The sequence below is a fragment of the Polyodon spathula genome, chromosome 7, assembly GCF_017654505.1.
Source record: "Polyodon spathula isolate WHYD16114869_AA chromosome 7, ASM1765450v1, whole genome shotgun sequence".
Classification (NCBI taxonomy): Eukaryota; Metazoa; Chordata; class Actinopteri; order Acipenseriformes; family Polyodontidae; genus Polyodon; species Polyodon spathula.
This window is the reverse complement of record NC_054540.1, coordinates 46,108,866-46,132,221: the sequence shown is the minus strand read 5'-3', so window position 1 is coordinate 46,132,221 and position 23,356 is coordinate 46,108,866. Positions and strand designations below refer to the sequence as shown.

General features: G+C 40.3%; 1 protein-coding gene across 5 annotated transcripts in view; it reads right to left on the bottom strand.

Moving 5' to 3' along the window:
• LOC121318667 (collagen alpha-5(IV) chain-like) overlaps positions 1-23,356 on the bottom strand; it is a 93,195-nt gene that overhangs the window by 9,084 nt on the left and 60,755 nt on the right. For 2 of the 5 annotated variants that reach the window (XM_041255588.1, XM_041255589.1), the window contains exons 27-42: positions 21,435-21,527; positions 20,545-20,649; positions 19,945-20,042; positions 19,362-19,512; positions 18,819-18,932; positions 13,365-13,373; positions 12,286-12,453; positions 11,655-11,744; positions 10,820-10,966; positions 10,533-10,631; positions 10,291-10,380; positions 4,777-4,916; positions 4,291-4,417; positions 3,852-4,031; positions 3,206-3,256; positions 2,633-2,818 (exon numbers count right to left, since the gene is read on the bottom strand). In XM_041255588.1, the coding sequence (XP_041111522.1) occupies positions 2,633-2,818; positions 3,206-3,256; positions 3,852-4,031; positions 4,291-4,417; positions 4,777-4,916; positions 10,291-10,380; positions 10,533-10,631; positions 10,820-10,966; positions 11,655-11,744; positions 12,286-12,453; positions 13,365-13,373; positions 18,819-18,932; positions 19,362-19,512; positions 19,945-20,042; positions 20,545-20,649; positions 21,435-21,527 (1,848 nt within the window). Of the gene's footprint in view, positions 1-881; positions 891-2,632; positions 2,819-3,205; positions 3,257-3,851; positions 4,032-4,290; positions 4,418-4,776; positions 4,917-10,290; positions 10,381-10,532; positions 10,632-10,819; positions 10,967-11,654; positions 11,745-12,285; positions 12,454-13,364; positions 13,374-18,818; positions 18,933-19,361; positions 19,513-19,944; positions 20,043-20,544; positions 20,650-21,434; positions 21,528-23,356 lie in introns of all 5 variants that reach the window. The other 3 variants (XM_041255586.1, XM_041255587.1, XM_041255590.1) reach the window with 3 other exon arrangements.

Sequence of the window (23,356 nt, the reverse complement as noted above, 5' to 3'; positions counted from 1 at the left end):
TGAGAAAGCAATTACATAAGTACGTATGGTCTATGTTAAACCTATAAGAGGCTTCTTATACAAGTTACCCCAATACAAGAGTCACACACATAGGGATACAGCCTGCATCGTATCATCGCTAGGTACATCCCATATACTTTCCCAAGTGCAGAAAAGGACTTTAAAGCTCAGATGCAGATCTTTTTAAATATTTTAATTCAAGTTAAACCGGGCTTAGTGCTTGGGCAGGATAAAACGGGCTTCACCTGAGTCTCAGTGAAATTAAAAGTATGAAAAAAAAAAAAACGAGTTCTGATGAGAGGATATATATATATATATTTTTTTTTTTTAATTGCCTATTATACCTACAATAAGGGTATAAATCCACATGGTCAATGGGGAGACCCAGGTACTTTAGTATTTTACATTTAGCAGGATTACACATGGGTGTACACATAAAAATGTACCACTGAACGGGTGCACATCTTGATTGTTCAAAATTTCTTTGACCTTTTCCATATCAGTACAGCTTCAGTATTTATACTTTAAAAAAAAAACAAAAGATTAAGTAGCGGGGTTCCAAAAATATAGCGTTATACGTCCCCAAGTGTTGCTACAATGGGTTAAATAAAAGTACCTGTGATTTAACATCCTGACAATTTCTTACACTTACAACTGTAGCATCTACAAAAAATGATAATTGTTTAAGAAATGTATCCTTTAGAATACTCTAAATACTGAAATTCAACATGCCAAGTCTTTTTCATTGTTTTCAGGGCTTTACCCTTACAATCAGAACCCCTACGTTTGCACCGAGGTGACAGTAAAACAGAGTTCTCTACATTGTGTTCTTTCAGCTCTTACTCTACAAGCATGCACAACACAGTGGATAAAGCTCTAACCTGGAGAACCTGCAAAGGGTCAAAAGTCACCAACAGTCACCATTAGAAGGGTCAAACAGCACAGCATGAAAAAAAAGTTACAGGTTAAATTAAAAAAAAAAAAAACTCAAACACACACATGGCAGGTATGTTAAGCTTAACACTACAACTGAAAATGCAATACAAGTAGCTCTTGAGTTTACACAGGACAAGCGGGTTAGTCCAAAACCAGTGTTTTTGTCACATCCTGAAGCATAAAACAATATCTATTCTGGGTTTAATTTGAAAACAGACTATAATTACAGATTGCATTGCAATTTTCACCCTGCTAAATATGCAAAGTGCTGTTTGAAATGTATTATTAAGATTACACCAAGAGGAGCTGGGAGTTTGAAAAGGTGAAGTCTTCTCGTTAAGCATTATTTGTAGTGACTAAACCAAAGTTTGGACTAAAAGGTGTTAGTGATTGGAAAACTCAGGAAGATTGCAAACATGCAACTAAAGATCAATGTATGAGAGATGAAATGGCTGGGCAGTTTATAAATTAGACCCTTCTATCTTTGAAATAACAGTAACTCAAAACAGAGGGCATTCCTGCTTGATAATTGATCTGAATGTAAAATACTAGACTGTAAATCGTTGCTACGGAGAATATCAAAGTTATTATGGATAGTTTTATAAATCTATTTGGTTTAATTGTGGCACGTCTTTATTGGAAAGTACTGCATGCATCAGTAGTCCTGTACGAAAGTTTTTTTTTTTATTATTATTTTTATAAATTGATTCAAGGAGGTACTTCTTACCCATTTTACACTGTCCTTGACAGGCACGACTTGTGGAATAATTTTGTTGACTACAAATCGGTTTAACCACACTAAACAACATTGTAAACCCCAAACTAAAATGTTGTGGAGCCTAAAGTATTTTGCATCAAGGATCTGAAGGGAATAACTGATGCGCTGCCCAGCAATTCCATCCTCTCATGAAACAAACAAACTTGAACACACAGACAAACACATTCCTGGATTGGGACAGTGGTGGTGAAACATTGATCATTCTGATGGAGGAAGAGGAATCGGACGCAACAGTGAAACCGTGAAGAAGTGAACCAAGGATGGGACCGTGGGGATGAAGACATCAATAGATCTTCCATGCTGTGGAGGCAGCAGGCTGGGCCTCTGTGAGACTGATTTGTGTGTATGTTGTGGGCTGGATTTCAGTGCACGCTAAAACATCACAATGATTTCATTCATATGCTCAGTGATTTGTGAACTCCAAAGTGAATGCATAAATAATAAAATACAACATGTTGCTGCCAGGCTTTAGTGGCTTTTGGTTGTCAAAGATTCATAATATCATTTTATAAAAAAATTAAATCAGTCTTAACACTAATGGCTGAAATATTTGTCACTTTCCTTAAATATTACACCTGAGAGTTTAAATGATGGAATTTATGATATTGATAAAATGTATAGGTATTTTTTTATTTTCTCCTCTTGGTGCATTTCTAAATAATCTAAGGGGTCTACAAACATTTATAGGTCTTCAGGTACAGCTGGGGTTTGTAAAATAGATTAATGTCGACATGAAATGAATGAATATCTGAGAAAGGACACCAATTAGGCAATACTGTTTTCAATAAAGATTTGTGAAAGTTTCAGCCTTGCTATGAGTGAGGCTCTAGTAAACATGCCACACAGTACAATATTGTACAGAGAAAACCTGGCAGCAAAATGATAAGAAAGGTGCAGATGTGACATGGTTGTACTTACCATTCCTCCCAGGGGGGCCCAGTGCTCCTGGGTTCCCCTTGGGTCCTTCTCGGGGCTGGCCTGGGGGGCCAGGGGGACCAGGGGGGCCTAGTGGACCAGGCAACCCTGGGAATCCTTGTTCACCTTTCTGACCTGTAAAGCCATTGCTACCTGGGGCGCCAGGGAAACCAGGATCTCCCTTTTGGCCTGTAGCACAAACACAGGAGAGAGAGGAAAACAAAACACACACACACAAGAACAAACAAAACAGAAGAACTGTCAACCATTTAAATCAATTAATTATTAGACCATATACACATTGCTTTCTATAGCTTGCTTCACGAAATTACAGAAAGACTACCCAAAGGTACATAGTGGCATATTAGTTTACTGCTCTGTGGTTCTACATACATTTGTCCTAGACTTGTATGGGTCTGCTAATAAAAACACAACAGAAACAACTCACTTTTTTTAAACCAAGCTGATGTCTATGCATAAGCATATGGATTGATGAGCTCCTGAACGAATATCAGTTTAATATATAATCCTTATTGTACATATACCGTTTTAATGAAGACTATGTAGAAAGGTTACCTGGTAATCCTGGGAGACCTGGGGATCCGGGACGTCCGAAGCCAGGCGGACCTGAAAAATAAAAAGGAAACAAACCGCTAAATGGGTGTCCCTTGTGAGCGCATGTGATAACGGCTCAGCGGAAATGCTGGTGTGCTTCACTTAGTAGCAGTTAAGAGTTTTACCTCAAATACCACAAACACCAAAATTATCCTGAAGACAAACAATTAACATTGAATATGAGGGTGCAAAATGAATGGTCAGTTTAAGGAGACAATGAACAAAAATTGCTTTTTTCTTTGCAGTGTTGGAGTCAGGATACTAGTCACAGGGCTGATCTGTGATCGGCGGCAACACTTGAAGACCTGCTTGTTTTTAAACCAAGACAAACCCGTTTGAAGTCTGTTACAAGGAGTGCAGTTCTCGCTCTGACTGAGTAGCAGTGTGCTGGTACCTGGAGTGTTCGATACCTTGTGTGATACTTCCACGGCTGCATGTGACAAGCAGGGATATCACTCCTAGCTTCTGGGGATCTCAGGAAGGTTACCAGGACTGACTTACTGCTTTCGATCAAACCAACATGGGCATTTAAATTAAAGATAACATGCGTTTACTCTCATGGCTTCACCTGCATCAGTGTGTGACGCGTGAGAGGAGCATTTCTTACCGGGGTCTCCTTTGTTTCCGGCAGGCCCCGGAATGCCGTCCCGTCCAGCTTGTCCCTTCTCTCCAGGGAGGCCTGGACTTCCTGGGCTGCCCGGCGAGCCAGGCCTTCCAGGGGAGCCACTGAGACCAGGGCCACCCGGAGCTCCATCAAGACCCTTCGGACCAGGGATCCCAGAGGGACCTGAACACAAGCAGAGCAGTCAGCACTCAGTAACACACACACACACACACACACACACACAAAAACGCAAACCTCACACACAATGTAAAACAGTTTCCTGTAAGCAGGATAGTTTAACTAAATCTGTTTAAGCACTTGGTGACTTGCATCTTTATGGTAACCAAATACAATACCCATGAAATGCTTAATGCTTTCCTGAATATTATAGGATAGCTGAAGCTCCATTTTAAAGGGCAGGAGGAAGTGCAGTGTACAGTACCCTGGAATCCTGGCAGGCCGGGGTCTCCCTTCACCCCGGGGCTCCCTGGCAGTCCTGGCAGACCGGGGGTACCTGCTGAGCCCTTCGGCCCAGGGGAACCAGGGAATCCGGGCTGGCCTGGATCACCCTGCAAACAAACACGAGAACAAAACGTTATTGCAGCCGGGATGGCCAACAGAACAATCAGAGTTGCTCACACCGTGAATAGCAAAGCATTCATGCAATCAATCATCAAGGAATACATTGTTATTGATTATTACGTTCATAATAATACAAACAGAAACCGAATTCAACGACAGATGTTTTGACTAGTCTTTTTCAATGTCTTCATTTTGAATGCAACAGCCCAAGAGACATTATTATTTGTTGTTTCATACTGTAGATTACTCAAAGACTGTAGAGTACCAAAAACACACCTTCTACTGTAAATCGATCTTAAGTCGGATCATCAATTGGCATGTTTTTCAATGTCTGTTTGCCACTTACCTTGGGGCCATGCAAACCTGGCACTCCCACACCGGGCAGACCAGGGTCTCCCTTTTCTCCTCTTAATCCGGGGCTGCCTGGCTGTCCGGGCTGACCTGGCCTTCCTGATCCTCCAGGAGAACCTTTAGCACCAGAAGGACCTGTGGAAGAGCGTGCACAGCTAGTTCAGCAAGGGACTGCAGCACAAAACACACACACACACACACACCTGGAGGGGACAGAACATTCTACAGTTTAATGTTGCAATTGTGTGAACAGTTATTGTGGTTCAATCTGTGCTAATCATTCCTGCTTCATTTGATTAAATATATCATATTTTATATATAAAATCTCAAGGGGGTTTAGGTCTGTACTTTGACTAGGCCATTCCAGAACTTTACATTTCTTGTTCTTCAACCATTCTGATGTAGACTTGCTTGTGTGTTTCGGATCATTGTCTTGCTGCAAAATCCAGCTTCACCTCAGCTTCAGCTCACGGACGGATGGCCTGACATTCTCCTGTAGAATTCTCTGATACAGAGCAGAATTCATGGTTCCTTCAAATGATGGCCTTCCTTCAAGTCACCCAGGTCCTGATGCAGCAAAGCATCCCCAAATCACGACAACCACCACCATGCTTGACCGTTGGTATGAGGTTCTTACTGTGGAATGCAGTGTTTGGTTTTCGCCAGACATAATGGGGCCCATGTTGGCCAAAAAGTTCCACTTTTGACTCAGCCGTCCATAGAACATTGTTCCAGAACTCTTGAGGACCATCCAGGTGCTTTGTGGCAAACTTAAAGATGGGCATTCATGTTCTTCTTAGCCAGTAGTGGTCTCCGCCTTGCTACTCTGCCATGAATCACATTTTTGCCCAGTGTCTCTCTGATGGTGGAGTCATGAACACTGACCTTAACTGAGGCAAGAAAGGCCTGCAGATCCCTGGATGTGGTTCTAGGATTCTTTGTGACTTCCTGGATGATTTTACGCCTTGCTCTTGGAGAGATTTTGGCAAGAACCTGTGTGCTGACAACTTCACTCCGATTGTAAGGTCCAAAGTTAGTCAGATTTATATTGGGCAGGTCTGGCCCAAATCAGGCCTGATTGTTAACCAAAGTATTCAAACAGCTGACCCTAATTATCCCTTTAATTGGGTTGAGTTAACTAGGGGAACAATAACATTTTCACCCCTGAAGATTGCATGTTTGATTATCTTGCACACCAAACAAAAAAAAGAAGCACCAAACTTTGGTGACATTTTTTCTCTCAGACTCCCTCTATATACTACTACAACCCACGAAAAGATCTGACCAAATTCAATGTGAAAAATGTGCAAAAAAACTGAAAATCTGACAGGGGGTACTTTTTCATGGCACTGTGTGTGTGTGTGTATATATATATATATATATAATATATATATATATATAATATATATATATATATATATATATATATATATATACACACACACACACACACATAACACACACACACACACACACACACACACACACACACAGTACTAGTCAAAAGTTTGAGCTCACCTGCTTGAAACCAGGTTTTTCATGATTATCTATGCTTTTAACTGCATAAACTTGTCTATAAACACTTAATATTTCATTATATGATACGTGTACTTATATAAGTTGATAATCATAAGTGAATTGCATTCAAAAATTAAATTTTTTAATGAAAATGTAAATCTTGTCAATTTCAATGAAATGGTCACCCAGAGCAAGGGGATTTCAGTCTGAAGCCCAAGTCAGTTAGAAGTCTGAAATGTGTACAACACAGTGTTAGAACATGGCCTAAGTATAAAAGTGTCTTTGTTAGAGGTTCTCTGAGTTAACCAGCATGTTACCTATTTAACCTTTTGTCACCAATTACTGTTAACAGGTCAGGGTCCATGATTACTATAGGTAGCATTGGCAAAAGTTTGTCATTCCTGAATATAAGGGTGCAGAAAATGGCAAAATACGTTCAGTTAAGCAAAGAAAAAAGTCTGTAATTACTTAAAGAAATGAAAGCTACCCAAGATTTAGAGACAATTTTCAATATTCTTGAACATTGCTTTGATACTCCTTATGTTTTGTATATTGTAACATGTGTTTTCATTTTCAAGTATTTACAGAAACATATACGACTTAAAACATTGTCAATTATGAAGAAAAGCCTAGTTTCCAGCAAGTGTACTCAAACTTTTGATTGGTATTGTGTGTGTATAATTTATATATATTGTGATACTAATATTAAAAGACAAGGTTCAGCAGTACAGTTTTTTTTTTCGTTATCCGTTAGTGCTTCATCTCGGAGATAAAAATGGACCAGATTTACATCTTTTTTTTTTTTTAACATTTACATTTTGTTGATCATTAATGAACATCTCTGTACTGTGGGTGTTGGGTCGAGTGATTGAAAATGAGACATTTTGTATCTGAATTGAAAGTGATGGCCTCGAGGACTCGAATGGGTAAAAGTTCAAGTATTACCTCTTAAAGAATTATCACTTTTTGACATCACTGCTGTGGTATTATGCCTTTTTTTGAATAGCTCAGGATGCAAACATAGCCTTCATCCATGTATGTGTGAATAGACGATCCCTGACTTACAACATTTCGATTTACGACGCAAGGTACTTACAAATCTTTTGCATTATTATCCTGTTTCGACTTCGATACGGCATTTACGACATGGCGAGGTCTCAGCCAGGCCTCATGTGCACATGTTCAGTGTCCGAACTGCAGTACCTGCCGTGGTCCCCTGACTTGTTAGTCTAGCATTTTTTTTATGCATGTAACTTTTTTTTTTTTTTTATTTATTAGAATATATTTGCCCTTAGTGACTCATAAGAGCAATGGACTCGAAACAAAACCTGAGATGTGAACTCTGTCAAATGATGAGGGGCTTAAATATAGGCAATCGTATTTCCTGTTAGGAGTACTGCACACACACACTGAATACGTCATTGGAAAGCCCCGAGTCCGTAGTTTTTTTTTTTTTTTTTTTTTTTTAAAACAAGCCAGGTAGGTGTCTGAGTAACATGCCCGTAATCACCAGGCTAACTGTAAAGATTTAAATAAATATTTGCATGAGTACAATATAACGGGTCATTTTTGTAAAACTATATTATTTGGCCAAACAGTCAGGAACGTAACCCCAGTTTATAACATTGTTCCTATGGGAAAATGTACTTTAACTTACAATGCTTCGACTTACAACGCGACTTTCAGGAACCAATTGTGTCGTAAGTGCGAGGACTGCCTGTATTTTATAAAGTGCCTAAAGAAAGTCTACACACCCTTTAACTTTTTCACATTTTGTTGTGTCAGTGCTTCAGAGCTTTATGCATTTAAATGAGGATTTTTTTCCCCACTTATCTACACACCATACTCCACACTGTTAAGGGGAAAAAAAGTTGTATAGAGCTTTGGATCATCGTCAAGCTGAAAGGTGAACTTCCGTCCCAGTTTCAGCTTTCTTGCAGAGGGCAGCAGGTTTTCCTCAGACTTCTCTGTACTTTGTTCCATTCATTTTCCCTTCTATCCTGACAAGTGCCCCAGTCTCTGCCAATGAAAAAACACCCAACAACATGATGCTGCCACCACCACGCTTCACAGTAGGGATGGTGTTATTGGGGTGATGCGCTGTGTTGGGTTTGCGACAAACATAATGCTTTGCATTTAGCCCAAAAAGTTCCCTTTTAGTTTCGTCACACCACAAAACTTTGCCACATGGCTACAGAAAGTTTTTTTGCACACTTCAAAATGGGATTCAAGGTGGGCTTTCTTGAGTAATGGCTTCCTTCTTACCACCCTACCACACAGGCTAGATTTGTGGAGTGCTTGGGATGTTGTTGTCACATGCACATTGACCACTCTTGGCCATAAGCTCTTGCAAAGTTGCCATTGAGCTCTTGGTAGCCTCTCTGATCAGTCTACTTCTTGCACGGTCATCCAGTTTGGAGGGGCGGTCTAATCTAATCTAGGCAGGGTCTTAGTGGTGCCATACACCATCCACTTCTTAATCGTCTTGACTGTGCTCCAAGGGCTATTCAAGGCCTTTGATTTTTTTTTTTTTATACCCATCCCGATCTGTGCCTTTCAACAACTTTGTCCTGGAGTTCTTTTGAAAGCGCCTTGGTGCTCATGGTTGAGTCTTCGCTTTGAAATGCATTACCTAGCAGAGGGAACCTACAGGAACTGCTGAATTTATCCTGAAGTCGAGAATAACTACAATTTAACACAGGTGGAGGCCACTTAACTTGGTGTGTGATTCTGAAGGTGATTGGTTACACCTGATCTAATTTAGGATTGCTATTACAAGGGGGGTGGACACTTATCCAACCAAGCAATTTCAGTTTTTATTTTAATTTTCTACAAATTTCTAGAATATTTTTTTCACTTGGAAGTTGTGGGGTAGGATGTGTAGATAAATTAAAATAAAACAACAATTAACGCATTTTAATTCAGGCTATAAGGTGAAAATTATGATGGCAAAAGGTGAAAATTTTGAAACTGGGTGAAGACTTTCTATAGGCATTGTGTGTGTGTGTGATACACACACACACACAGAATGAAAACACAAGTCCGCAAGTCTATGTTTTACAGCAATAGCTCATTGGGCACATAAATAATGATATTTACATTTTAAATAGAGTGCAGATATGTTTATTGATTGTTTGAGTATTATGGTTACTTGAGAACACAATATTGACCTCAAGTCATATCATTTCATAAAACACGCAGGTTTGGTATTTGAGTTAAAATTGCCAAAATAAGTTGATTAAGAATCTGTATAAATAGCCATTTGAAAAGACACGACTAACGCAAGAACAGCAAAAGATACGACTATGCTCCACTTGAGTAATGAAGATCACCTGATTGCTATCGGCATGACTGAAGGCAGCCTGTCTGTGAGAGAAGTTGTCCGGAGAATGAGATGTTCTGCTTCAATAAATGAGCAGACTAGCCCAGAGAAACCAGGAAACCGGCTCTGTGAGGGACAGGCCATGTCCAGGAAGGCAGAGGGTCATCACACCAGCTCAAAACCATTATGCTGACTGTTCAATGCAACCAGTGGAAGTGTGTTGATGTGGGGAAGAATCTCCTTTAACACAAGAACCCCTTTGGTGCAGATTGAGGGCAACCTTACTGCTCAGCGATACACTGACGAAGACCTTGAGGCAACAGCTTTTCCGTTCCTGCAAGCCAATCCGGAAGTGTCGATTTTCCAGCAGGACAATGCAAGACCACACAGTGCTAGGATTACAATCAAGTTGTTTGAAACTATTAGGCAAGGAAAATACCTACCGATAAGAAAAGTTAACCAGACATTTGGAGGCAAAAGTACATGAATGGGTTTGGTACTTCTAAAACAGCAAAACTGTGCATTTCAGCTGGTTGAAATACTACAAATTCACACACACTTACTCCACATATATTACTTTAATTTTATTAGTTTAACCCTAATGACCAGAAAAAAGTCATAGTACAGTTTGCCTTTTGTTCCGACTGTTCCATAAATGATGGTACCTACCAGGGAAGCCCATCTCTCCCATGGCACCCTTCTGTCCTGGAATGCCACTGGATCCTGGCTGGCCGGGGTTTCCTGGGTCTCCTTTGAGACCTGGACAAAAAGAGTCGAGGGTAGAGGAGTTACCATGAGGATAAAATCCTGCTGAAGTTCTGTGGATGGTGCCAAGAAGTGTTTATTTAGAATGAAAGAAGTTCTGATGCCCAGACCACTCTGCTTTCTGTAATGTAAGGTTGATAACTTACCTCCTGGACCTGGTAATCCTGGGAGGCCATCCTGTCCTGGCAATCCAGGGTCTCCAGTTAGACCGGGGAAGCCCTTCTGACCGGGCAAACCAGGTGGGCCTTGGCAAAGAATAAAAAACACATGAAAAAATATCCAGCCTAAGCATCTGCCGTGGTAATAAAAATGCATAGGAATCTTTAGTCTTAATATTTCGGGGTGCTTCTGTGAGACAATCGTCTCAAAATAATTTTTGCCCAAAATTGAATGCGCAAACATTTGCCAGGGAAGCAGGAGGAGAGAATCTCACCTGGCAGGCCGGAGTCTCCTTTCTGTCCCTTGTACTCCTGACTGGGGTCCACTCGTCCAGGAGGGCCAGGCAGCCCTGATTCACCCTTGTCCCCTTTCCCTCCAGGGAATCCGGGGGTTCCTGCCTGACCGGGATAGCCATCATCACCTGAGCAAGGAGGAGAAATGAGCCGCAAAACCCAAACAAAAACATTACACACTACAGCTAGCACTATTCTGGGACCTGTAAAACACACACATTCAAAATGTGTACATGCTTCCATTCAGTTTACTACCACTAAGCATCAGACACTAGCACTACCCATTGAAACACAAATATTCCACCTTATCATTCTGCATTCATAGTAAATGGATAACAATATTACAATTTAACATTAAGCCATTCACTTAATATTTAACTAAACTCCCATCCACTAAATTCATTCAGTAATGTACCAATTGACTCATACTTCTTGAACAGTTTATTTCTAGTACTTGTTACTAAAACAGGGAGCAGTGCTTTAAATGGAGAGAACTGTTTTACAAACTGTTAGCTAGTTGTCCCCTAGATCACACATCTTTGAGAATGTTCTATACTGGACAACAGCAGTTACTTTACATGTCCTGAGCAGACAGCACTGTAAAGCTTTTATAATGTGCTTTCAGGCTATATTTTGGATTGGATCACTTTGAGTGCTTTAAAATGTATGTTGCCATTAGAAAAAGATTCAAGATTCTCGTCCTGTCTCATCAGCTTCTAGCTTTCATTCAAGACTATGAAGTCCTATTCGGGAATCTACCAGTTCTCTACTAGAAACCTGATTGGGCCAGAGGATTATAATGACTTTGAGACTCACCTTTGGGTCCGGGGAATCCATTGGCTCCGGGGCTACCTGGGGGTCCCTGTGGGCCTGGCGTTCCCATCACACCCATTTCACCCTTCGCACCTTCGAGGGGGAGAAATCCCAAGTCAGTCTACCCATTCCTGGGACACGCTCCAGCCTCTTTAAATGACATCCTGCACTACAGTACTGCTTACTGGCAAGGTCTAATCTAGACAGTGGCCTAGACAGCAATCAGCACACATTCAGCAGCAGTTTCTTCAATTGCTTCAATTGAATTAGTCTAATCAACAACTGTCACACTGCTTAATGTAAATGGATTAATCCAAATAATCAGCTTGTGACACACTACTTCTTTATAACAGATGGGAGGCAAAACAAAATGTATGGACAGTTTGGAAAGGTTGTGAAGCCCTGAACCATTTTGGAAAACCTAAAAAAGTATAGCGCAAAATAACTGCAAGTATACAATATATATATTACACAAAAAAGATCAATAATATTAACAACAACAGAAAATACAACAGCTACATTTGCTCATTGTGAATGGGACGAAATAAAAGTGGGAAATTAACCGAGATCTTAAAAGGGAAAGATCTTTTTAATCCTAACATTGAGGCTCTTCACAATGGAGCTGCAAGCTTACCTGGCAGTCCCGGCAGTCCGTCTCTACCGGGTGGGCCGGGCGGGCCTGTGGATCCCGGCTGGCCTGGACCCCCAGGAAAGCCAGGGCTACCACGGTCACCAGGTGGGCCCGGGATGTCTAGCCCCGGGGGGCCGGGGTCACCCTTCTCTCCGTTACTGCCTGGAAATCCTACGCAGACCAGAAAGAGTTTGTATTAGCACAGCAGTGGAAGATTTCATCTTCGTGCTTCTATGAAACTGTTGAAAACAAAAGGAAAGACTGCTGTTAAACCATGCATGTCAGTAAATACAAAACTACCACGAACCACATTCACAATACATACACACATGTAAAAAAGTAAATGAAATACATTATTAAACTTTCTCCAATAGCACATGTAGGCACTTCTACTGTTGTTGGGGATATCGTTTCACTTGTTGCACAAGTACAACATGCATCTATTTTTTGACCAGGTATTAATTTTATTTAACTAGCTTTAGATTCTGTAGAATAGCAGCTCGGAGAAAACAAAAAGCCCTGACCACCCCAGTGATGCATCCCTTGAAGCTTTCTTTTTTTTTTTTTTTTTTAAATAGAAGTCCATACGGACAATTCCACAGCTTGTACATTACTTAACTGGAATCAAACCGTCTGGAAGGTCCTATCAGTACTATTACTTAGATTTAAAAGGCCACCGCTGCCTATTGTTGTTACCCAATCTGCTGTACTTTGAAGCAAACAGTAATATGATGTATTGTAGGTCGACCGAAGTTGCTTGACTGAGCTCCATGTACTGAAGCTGTAATTATTTCTGTAGAGTACTCTGCACACCTGCATTTTACCTGTGAGGACTGTCTCAGCAGCATGAAGAAATGCAGTACACACTGCCCAGAGGAAATGTATCAACAGAACTAAATACGATAACAATTTGATTTATAAAAAAGTGCAATTATAGTATGCAGCCACCAAGTGGGGCTATGCACAATAAAATAAAGTAATTAAAAGGAAGTTTCAACATTTAAAAGGGAATATTTCACCCTCAAAATACATGCATGTATATTTTTCTCTTAACAAAAAGAGCTGGATAAACTGCACAGTACCTTGGTCACCTGAGGGTCAAAGGGTCAGCAATTAGGGACCACCAAGAAGTTGAGGCACCAAGAAGTTAGGAGTTTCAAAACAGGCCAGAGAGCCGATAAAGGTTAGAAAACAGGGTAAAGCGCACAAAAGGTTAGAACATTATAGAACTACCAATCTAAATACACCGTACAGCTTAAATATTGGGTCTAGTTAACCCCTGAAGGACCGGCAATATATTTGAAAATCTGCAATGCCAATTTTATACTGTGTATACCGATCCAGTCCTTAAAAAGGGTTAACACTTTAAATAACAACAAAATATTAGCGTATCGTTTTAGTGAATCATGTAGTAGAAAATAAGGATGCACATGCTCATTAGAAAGGAAAAACCCTAATTTGCGTGGAGTGAAGTCAAATGTTGATATCTGAAAAAGAGGTAAACTACTTGCTGTAACAGGGAGCTTCCACAAAAATCTGATTCCAAAAGAATGTGTGCAAGCTTGAACCACAACTCCTGATTGAGTAGCAGGGAGGAGAAGGCATTTAGTTTATATCTTTGATGTATCTGCATGTTCCAAATTGAAGTGGAAGCAAAAATATATCTGGAGATAAAATTGTGAGTGCAAATAGATATTACCAGTTTGGCGGGGGGACATTTAGTAAATATCTTGGTGTCCCAATTTAAACACAGCCAAAGTCAAACATTTTAAATCTGATTAGTCTGAAATGTTTGCTTTTGTTTGTTTAGTTATGCAGAAAATTCACACACATGCTGAATTGTGTATGTGTTTACAATAAAATGTGCAACAGATATCAATATTTGAACTAGCAGTTTCCAAAAAACAGAGATGTAAAGTCTGTAGAAGAATATGCAGAGAGAAAGAGAGGGGGGGGGGGGGTTAGTAGTGAGAGGGGGTTAGAGTATACATCCGCTCAATTTCATAGCTTCTAAGCAAAAGACTACATGTAGACACACACCAATCCAGTATACCATAAGAGTGCATGTTAAGGGATGCAGTTCATTCTCAAAGCCCTTGTGAATGGTGCTCAAGTGAAAACACGTAACTCATGTGAGCCGGCATGCCATCCTGTGGTGCTTGTGCTTTCGTGAAGACGCGACACAGTAAACGGCAATGTAAGTAAATTACATTCTCCCAGGCCATATTCCAAAATACGTCAGTCAAATGCTGATCAATCATAATGTAATCTTAAAACATCTACTAAACCACACACATTTATCAAAAGGTAATTTCCAGCTTGAATTTAAGTATGTGTGCACATTCTGTACAACTTTCTGTAGTCAATAGAATTTATTTAAATACAAAATAAAGCCTTACACATCCCAAAATTACAAAAACTAAAATAAAAAAAATAATAACTAAAACAAAAACACAGGAGTCGGTTTCATCAACCTATAGCTGGTTAAGACTTAAGATTTTACTGGAGCAATGGAGGAACTCCTGGAATATGTGGCAGTTTGAGTCTAGGGCGATTGCCCAGTTCTGTCATTTAAAATGTTCCATACCATTTACATGTACTGTAAGTAAGGCTACAATTTTGTCACTGAGGTCTTGGAAATCATGAAAATCGTTAATTTGAACAAAAGTCAGTGAAATCTTGGAAAAGGGCACAAAGGAAATCAGGATGTCATGCACTGAGAAAACAAATCTGTGAGTATGTGTAAACTGTTTGGTTGTGTAGCACGCCTCATTTACATGTAGCTATGAAGGTCAGCAAATGAGATTTGTATTGTGTAGCTGAGTGAGCATGAAAATGAACACAGATCGTATGTTGCTGTATACTCGATTGTGATCTTCACATACATACAGCGCTACATTTATTTATTTTTTTTAAACAAAAGTGGGCAGCATCTTCAAAAAATATTAATACATTTTATTTCTTGAAACTTTCATACAATATAGTGTACCCAAGTAGTCTGCTAAAAATAAATAAATAAAAAATACTCCTTTCTCTAAAACTAAAACTAAAGGTTTATCTGTTTTGCAGTGTTTTTTTCTGGTCTTTGTGACGCCCTGCTTCTTGGACACGGTGCCTGCCTGCATGGTTTTACTTTTGAACTCTGCTTTTTTTGTTTGTTTTTATTTTTAGAAGGGGCTGTGCTCTGTAGGCTACCTCAGAAACAACCAATTTTAACGTGTTGTTCCTATTACTGAAGAAAAAATATATACTATTTCATGCTGCCCTAACTGGAAGAATTGGTGAAAAGAAACCATTGTTAAGAGTGCAAAATAAGAGGAAGAGACTTGCCTGGGCCAAAAAACACAGAAACTGGACGTTTGAGGAGTGGAAGTCGGTCTTATGGACCGATGAGTCAAAATTTGAAATATTTGTGTCTAACCACCGAGTATTTGTAAGACGCAGAGAGGGTGAGCGCGTGAGTTCTGCATGTGTGGTTCCCACTGTCAAGCATGGAGGAGGCAATGTCATGGTCTGGGGTTGCTTTGCTGGTGACAGAATTGGTGATCTTTACCAAGTCCATGGCAAGCTCAACCAGCATGGCTATCATAGCATACTTCAGAGGCATGCCATTCCATTAGGATTATGGCTAGTTGGGCAGTCCTTCATTCTTCAGCAAGATAATGACCTGAAACACACCTCAAAGTGCAAGAACTATCTGGCGAAGAAGGAAAGTGAAGGACAACTCGACTCTAATGATCTTGCCTGCCTAATCTCCAGACCTCAATCCTATAGAACTTGTATGGGACGAACTGGACAGAAGAGTCAAAGCAAAGCTACCCACAAGTGCCCTACATCTCTGGGAATTGCTGCAGAAGAGCTGGGAAGACATGTCGGGTGATTTCCTGCTGAAACGTTAACTGAATGCCTTGTGTTTGTGAGGCTGTTATTAAGGCAAAGGGTGACTATTTTGAGACAATTTTCAATTTTCTTGAACATCGGTTTGATACTCCTTACATTTTGTTTTGTATATTGTAAATTTGTATTTGACGTGTACGACGTAAAACATTGTCAGCTATGAAAAAAAACAAGTTTCCAGCAAGTGTATTCAAACTTTTGACTAGTACTATATATATATATATATATATATATATATATATATATATATATATATATATATATATATATATATATATATATATATAGAGACACACACACACACACACACACACACACACAGCTCTGGAAAAAAATTGAGACCACTGCAAATTTTTTTTAAATCAGAATCTCTACATGTATGGCAGCCATTCCATTCCAGTGTCTGTTGAATTCCAACACAGGCACACCTCATTCTACTGAATGAGGTACTGATTAGGGGATCACCTGAACCAAATCTTATTTAAAACGAGGAAAAGTATAAAAACCACTCCTGTGGTCATCACTATCCTCTTGCAATAGGACCAGCTGGATGGCAAAACAGTGCTAGTAGTACCTCAAAAGTAATTGGAATCAAAAAATAACTATTGACCATGCCCAAAGAGTTGAAAAGGAAAATTTTGAGTGAGGAAAAGGAGGGTTCAATTCTGGCTTTACTGGCAGAGGGATACAGTGAGCATCAGGTTGCTTCCATCCTTAATTTCAAAGATGCCGGTTCATAAGAACAAGGTCAAGCAGCACACATTGGGGACAACAAAGCTACAGACCGGCAGAGGGCGAAAACAACTCTCCACTGACCGGGATGACCGCCAACTCATTCGAATGTCACTCAGCAACCGTAGGATGACATCAAGTGACCTACAAAAAGAATGGCAAACGGCAGCTGGGGTGAAGTGCACGGCGAGGACGGTTCGAAACAGGCTCCTAGGGGCAGGGCTGAAGTCGTGCAAAGCTAGAAAAAAGCCCTTCATCAATGAGAAGCAAAGAGCCAGGCTGAGGTTTGCAAAAGACCATAAGGATTGGACCGTAGAGGACTGGAGTAAGGTCATCTTCTCTGATGAGTCCAATTTTCAGCTTTGCCCAACACCTGGTCGTCTAATGGTTAGACGGAGACCTGGAGAGGCCTACAAGCCACAGTGTCTCGCACCCACTGTGAAATGTGGTGGAGGATCGGTGATGATCTGGGAGTGCTTCAGCAAGGCTGGAATCGGGCGGATTTGTCTTTGTGAAGGATGCATGAATCAAGCCAAGTACAAGGTTGTCCTGGAAGAAAACTTGCTGCCTTCTGTTCCCCAACTCCAAGGGTTATTTTTTCCAGCAGGACAATGCTCCATGCCACACAGCCAGGTCAATCAAGGTGTGGATGGAGGACCACCAGATCAAGACCCTGTCATGGCCAGCCCAATCTCCAGACCTGAACCCCATTGAAAACCTCTGGAATGTGATCAAGAGGAAGATGGATGGTCACAAGCCATCAAACAAAGCAGAGCTGCTTGAATTTTTGCGCCAGGAGTGGCATAAAGTCACCCAACATCAATGTGAAAAGACTGGTGGAGAGCATGCCAAGACGCATGAAAGCTGTGATTGAAAATCAGGGTTATTCCACCAAATATTGATTTCTGAACTCTTCCTAAGTTAAAACATTAGTATTGTGTTGTTTAAAAATGAATATGAACTTATTTTCTTTGCATTATTTGAGGTCTGACAACACTGCATTTTTTTTTGTAATTTTGACCAGTTGTCATTTTCTGCAAATAAATGCTCTAAATGACAATATTTTTATTTGGAATTTGGGAGAAATGTTATCAGAAGTTTATAGAATAAAACAAAAATGTTCATTTTACCCAAACACATACCTATAAATAGTAAAACCAGAGAAACTGATAATTTAGAGCTGGTCCCTTAATTTTTTCCAGAGCTCTGTGTGTGTGTGTGTGTGTGTATATTATATATATATATATATATATATATATATATATATATATATATATATATATATATATATATATATATATATATATACATACACACATACATACATACATACATACATACATGCCAGACGCGCACATAGAAATAGGAACACAGTTTATTGAAAGCCTGCATTGTACAGCATTCTTTAAAAAAATTTGATATAATTACGTTGATGTGAAAGGACCTTTAACTAAGTTTTGTACTCAAGTGACATTTTTATTTGTCAGCAGTCAAAAGCAAAAGTCTTTATATTATTGGTTTTGGTGTACTATTTAAAAGCTTGTGTATGTTGATGTAGCTAAACCTACATTATTTGGTGGCCTTTCCATGAATTCTTGTTTTTTCCACCATGACTCGACTATGAAAACGTTCCAAAAAATCACAGTGCCAAAATTGTAGCCTTACATATGACGTACGTTGTAATGTATTACTACAGCTGTTCTGTGCGTCCCCTTACAGAGGCGAGCCTCGCAGTTTGAAAACCCCTGGCAGAGGTTAATCAGATTGACTCCTCTTCAAAACCCAGTTAAAACCCCTTGGCTCCTGACTGCAGTACAGGTTGAAAAACAACCTACAGGTTTAGATTCTATAGCCTCTTCACTCCCTCCTTTAGGGGGTCCTAACCAAGCTGTTTCACTGAGAGGTACCTGGTGGGCCGATAGGTCCGGGGGGCCCTGAAGGTCCAGGGGGGCCCGGATTACCCATCCCTGGGGGGCCTGTGGGGCCGCGGGTTCCTGGTGTGCCAGGAATACCACCATCACCTGGGAATACACAATAGAATTCAGTATGGAGGCATGCATTTCGATTGCATAAGACTCTGTTCACAATGAGTTTGTTGTGCAGTTTTCTTTGTGGACAAGCTTACCTTATTTATGGGCTAGAGCAGGTAGAGCTTCGTCTTTCTCTGTGGTTTGCAGTTTTTGTAACTCAGTGTACTAGTGTAAATATAACCTATAGAAATAATGCGCTCACCTATTCTTTGCAGTTTACATGCTCTGCAACACATTCTCATCACAGAACTTATATACTAATATAATGTAAATTATTATTGTTATTATTAAAAACATTCAGGATTGCCATCTTGTCGGGAGGGGGATTTTTACATATTTGAAACATATTATAATGGTGTTTTGATTTCATATATGTATATATAGGAGTAATACCAAGTGATTTTTGCAGTACATTTTTACCTTTAGGCCCTGGAGTTCCATTGAAGCCTGGGGCCCCTGGCTGACCAGGGGATCCAGGGAATCCGGGGTCTCCTTTTGGTCCTGGGAATCCCTTTGATCCTGGAATTCCTGGGAGGCCTGGAGGTCCAGGAAGCCCAAAACCTGGCTCTCCCTAAAAACAGACAAACAACTTCACAACTACTGCAATAAGTGTTTGTTTTTCTTGTACAATATCAACAATCAGTCAAACAGGACCTTGACAATAATAGAATACAGGTTGTGTACCAAGTATGAAGCCAATAATGGAAAGCATTTTTATAGTGCAGATACTAAAGTCACACGACCAACGCAGAAAATATGAAGCTGGCATCTCAAATGGTCTGTGAGATATCAGTAGTTAAGACTGTTGCACTGAAGTCATGTATAGGCTGTTTAACAATCAAACTGACAAAGCAAATAAAAGATGTAGATTTGCGCAATTAGACTTGGTTTATGTACCCAGACAGTCAATGCAAAGAAAATTCAAAAGATGTTTATTGCAAATGTATTGTTCCAGTAGGTCACAGAATGACAGAGTGCTGTGGAGCAGGCGTCTCTCCCTTACCTTGGCTCCCGGTAAGCCCGGTGTCCCGGGGAACCCATCGAGGCCTGGTCTGCCTGGGTTTCCTGGTTGTCCGGGCGGGCCGGGTGTTCCAGGGAAGCCTAAGTAGGTCACACAGTTAGACTGTTCATCACAACCAGTATCACCTCTTTATTAAAGACGTAATCCTACATTGTATTTCACTCAGCTCAATGCATGTTCAATTAGAGCAGGGGTATCCAATCACAGCCCTGGAGGGCCATGCCACTAGGTTTAAAAGGTAATGCACTACTTCAGGGTTTGGAAGGCAATGTATTTGGTTCAGTTAAACAGTCTAGGACAGGATGGGAACAAAGAACAGCACGGGAAGGGCCAATTTTGGCCACCTCCCGAATGAGGGGGTCCAAATAGCATTTTTTATAAGCAACACATTGTCAACAGATCTGGAAGAGCTTTTTTTAATGTCCCTGAAGGGGTTCTTCCACAAAAGGTTACCATTGCAATACACTAGAAATTCATATTTGGGTCCTGCCTACTGGAACAGGAAAAATGATTAAGACCTACGGAGGACGTGTTGCTGTATTGTGTTCTTACAGTCCCACTCCATGTCTATCAGACTCTTACCTTTTTGTCCGGGGAGTCCTGGAAGACCTATACCAGGGGGGCCGGCGTCACCCTTCAGTCCTCCCACACCTGGGAAGCCTGGCTGCCCTGGCTGTCCTGATTCACCTTGACCAACACCACAAAACATGTCTTTAAAACCAGCTCCCAAGCCTTCAAACTGTCAATCACTACTCAAAACAGTCAAGTAGACACTAATACATTGATGAAGTCATGGAACCAATATGATAAGTGGTTTACACATTTCCTGGCTATTTCTTGCTGTTTGCCATCACTCTGAAATTGTCCGGTGTTCTGGTTGCCATCTAAAAATCTACCTGACTAAGTTTGTCTATTAAAGTGCCAGGACTAAACACCCTTCCCATTCAAATTACTGGACAATATACCGTTCAACCCCTCCCTAGTGTATAATATACAAAGACTATGACAATTGGCCATTCACTTAAGTCTCTGTAATCATGTACTGCTATTGTTCTCAAATAGGACATGCTTTCTTTATACCACCACTACTTCAGCCATTAGATGACATTTATAAACATAAACATTTTGCCAGACTAAAAAATTGTGGCACTGAACAGTGGAGAACACTGCTAATGAAACCTTTATTGAGGTCCAAGTGAACAGGGTCTTTAGATTCTCCCCAAGGAGATTCCACAACACAAAGTCTGCATCTCAAATAGTTTATGAGACATTAATGGCTGAAGTAGCGGTGGAATTATGACTTCCATGCAATATCTGGCCACCAACAAGGTGTGTTCAAAGTAAGCTCAATCCATCAGTAGACAAGCTGGAGCAACAGAACCACTCACAAACCTGTTTCTCACATTAAAGTGTACAATAACTAATCCAAGCCTTTCCACACTGGTCCCAGGGTTGGGGAGAGGTCATCTTACCTGGTCTCCCTGGAAACCCGGGATCTCCTGGCGACCCTCTTGGCCCAGGAGAGCCTGGTTCTGACACAGTTTGGCCAGGGTCTCCTTTAGAACCTGGCAGCAGAAACAAGCAGGAGTCAGAACAACACTTTGAAAGTTATTTTTGGTGCCTGTTGTGCATCATCCAGTAGAACCTATAATACAACAAATGACATTAAATTCTGAAAGGAATTCAACATTCTTCCTTTGCCCTAGAGGGCAGCAGCAAGCATGAAGGTTGTCCCGAGACTAAAAGCTGCGATTGCCAGGGACCGATCTTTATGACCCATTGCACAGCAGTTTGAGCCAATACTGATTTAATAAGACACCCTTGAGCTTGTTATTTATACACTGTGGTTATTCAAGCTGGTATTAAAACTGGAATGGGTGAAACTGGTATGTAATAGGTTTATTATTTCCATCCCTGCATACATCTCCCCCTGCTGGAGAAATTACAGCCATCGCTTATGAAAAAGTAGAACACAGTGACCTAAATGCATCACATATACTGTACATGTAAAAGGTGCGAGATGTCTAGCAAAGAGAAACACATTGAGATAATATTGATGTGTGCATTCTTGGCATAATATATGATATTGCCTATGGTGCCTGACTTACCCTGTATGTAAAAAATATGACATTTAGAGGCAGTCCAAATCTGAGGGAATAGATGCAAAAATCGGACTAAGTAGATATTGGAGGAGTGTTGGGCGGTATGTGTATTAATAATGGCTTACAAAAAATGTAGAATCAAGTAAAAAAAACATAAAACATCTGGGTTCAGTGCGTCCAATGTACAATAAAATCAAGCTTTTTTTTTTTTTTTTTTTTTCTAAATCAGTCAAATCTTTAGAAACTGTCAAACAAAAACATTACATGAGATTTGAGAATTAAGGCCTACTTTTTGAAGGAGGCAAAACATCCACTCATTTTACAAAACTAGAACCGAGCCACTAAGTTCTGTATTTCAGGTCCCTTTAGCAGCCTGTTTATAATTACGATGACGTAGCTGTAGAATACGGCGATTCTGTGGAAGACTGGAAATTCTGTAATTTCCACCATCCTCAGATTTCGACGGCCTCTATATACATGTAGGTTAGGGCGTGTTAACAGTTTAAAGTCAAACATTAAAATATTCAATTTGCTTCCATCTCAATGACTCGTGCTAAAGAATTTTCAACAGGATAAAGTATGCACTAACAAAGATGGATCACAACTGCATAATTTGATGACTAGTTCTTTATATGTATTTAAAATGCATGTAAATGTAAGCATTTCATACATAAGTAAAGACAGGCAGACAGCCAACTCTTTTCTAAACTCATATTCTAATACTGAAATACTTGTGCTAAATAATATACAAATCAACTGGATGAACAGTCCAAAACTACTATGAAAACAGGTTTACTTTTTATTGAAAATGTTGACATAATGACTTTATACATTTACTCTTCTAAACGTAGATATACAGCTTCCATTTTACTGTCTGGATCATTCAGCTAAACAGCATTTCTGTTAAGCAGGGTAAGTGTTTGAGCAATGAATACGAACAGGGTGTTCCTATTCATTTCTTGAGTGGGGGTTCTCCCCTTTGTGTATCTCACCTCCCAGACCACCTATAAAGCTCCTGCTATAGTAGCTGTCCCCAGCATTGGGGCAGGGGAGGCATTCTCCAGGGGGTCCTGTCACCGATGTTAAACACAGCACCCGAGCACAAGCAAGAGAGACATCAAAACCAGTAAGAGCCCCGCCAAGACAGTGGACACCACGCCCGATTCACAAAGCTTTAAAAGTGCGAAGCAACATTTTCAATTCCATTTCCTTACCCCCTTTTCATCTCTTTGCTTGGATTTTATACTTCAGGTGTGGGACACAATTCAAAGACAACGTCACAGAAGTATCAA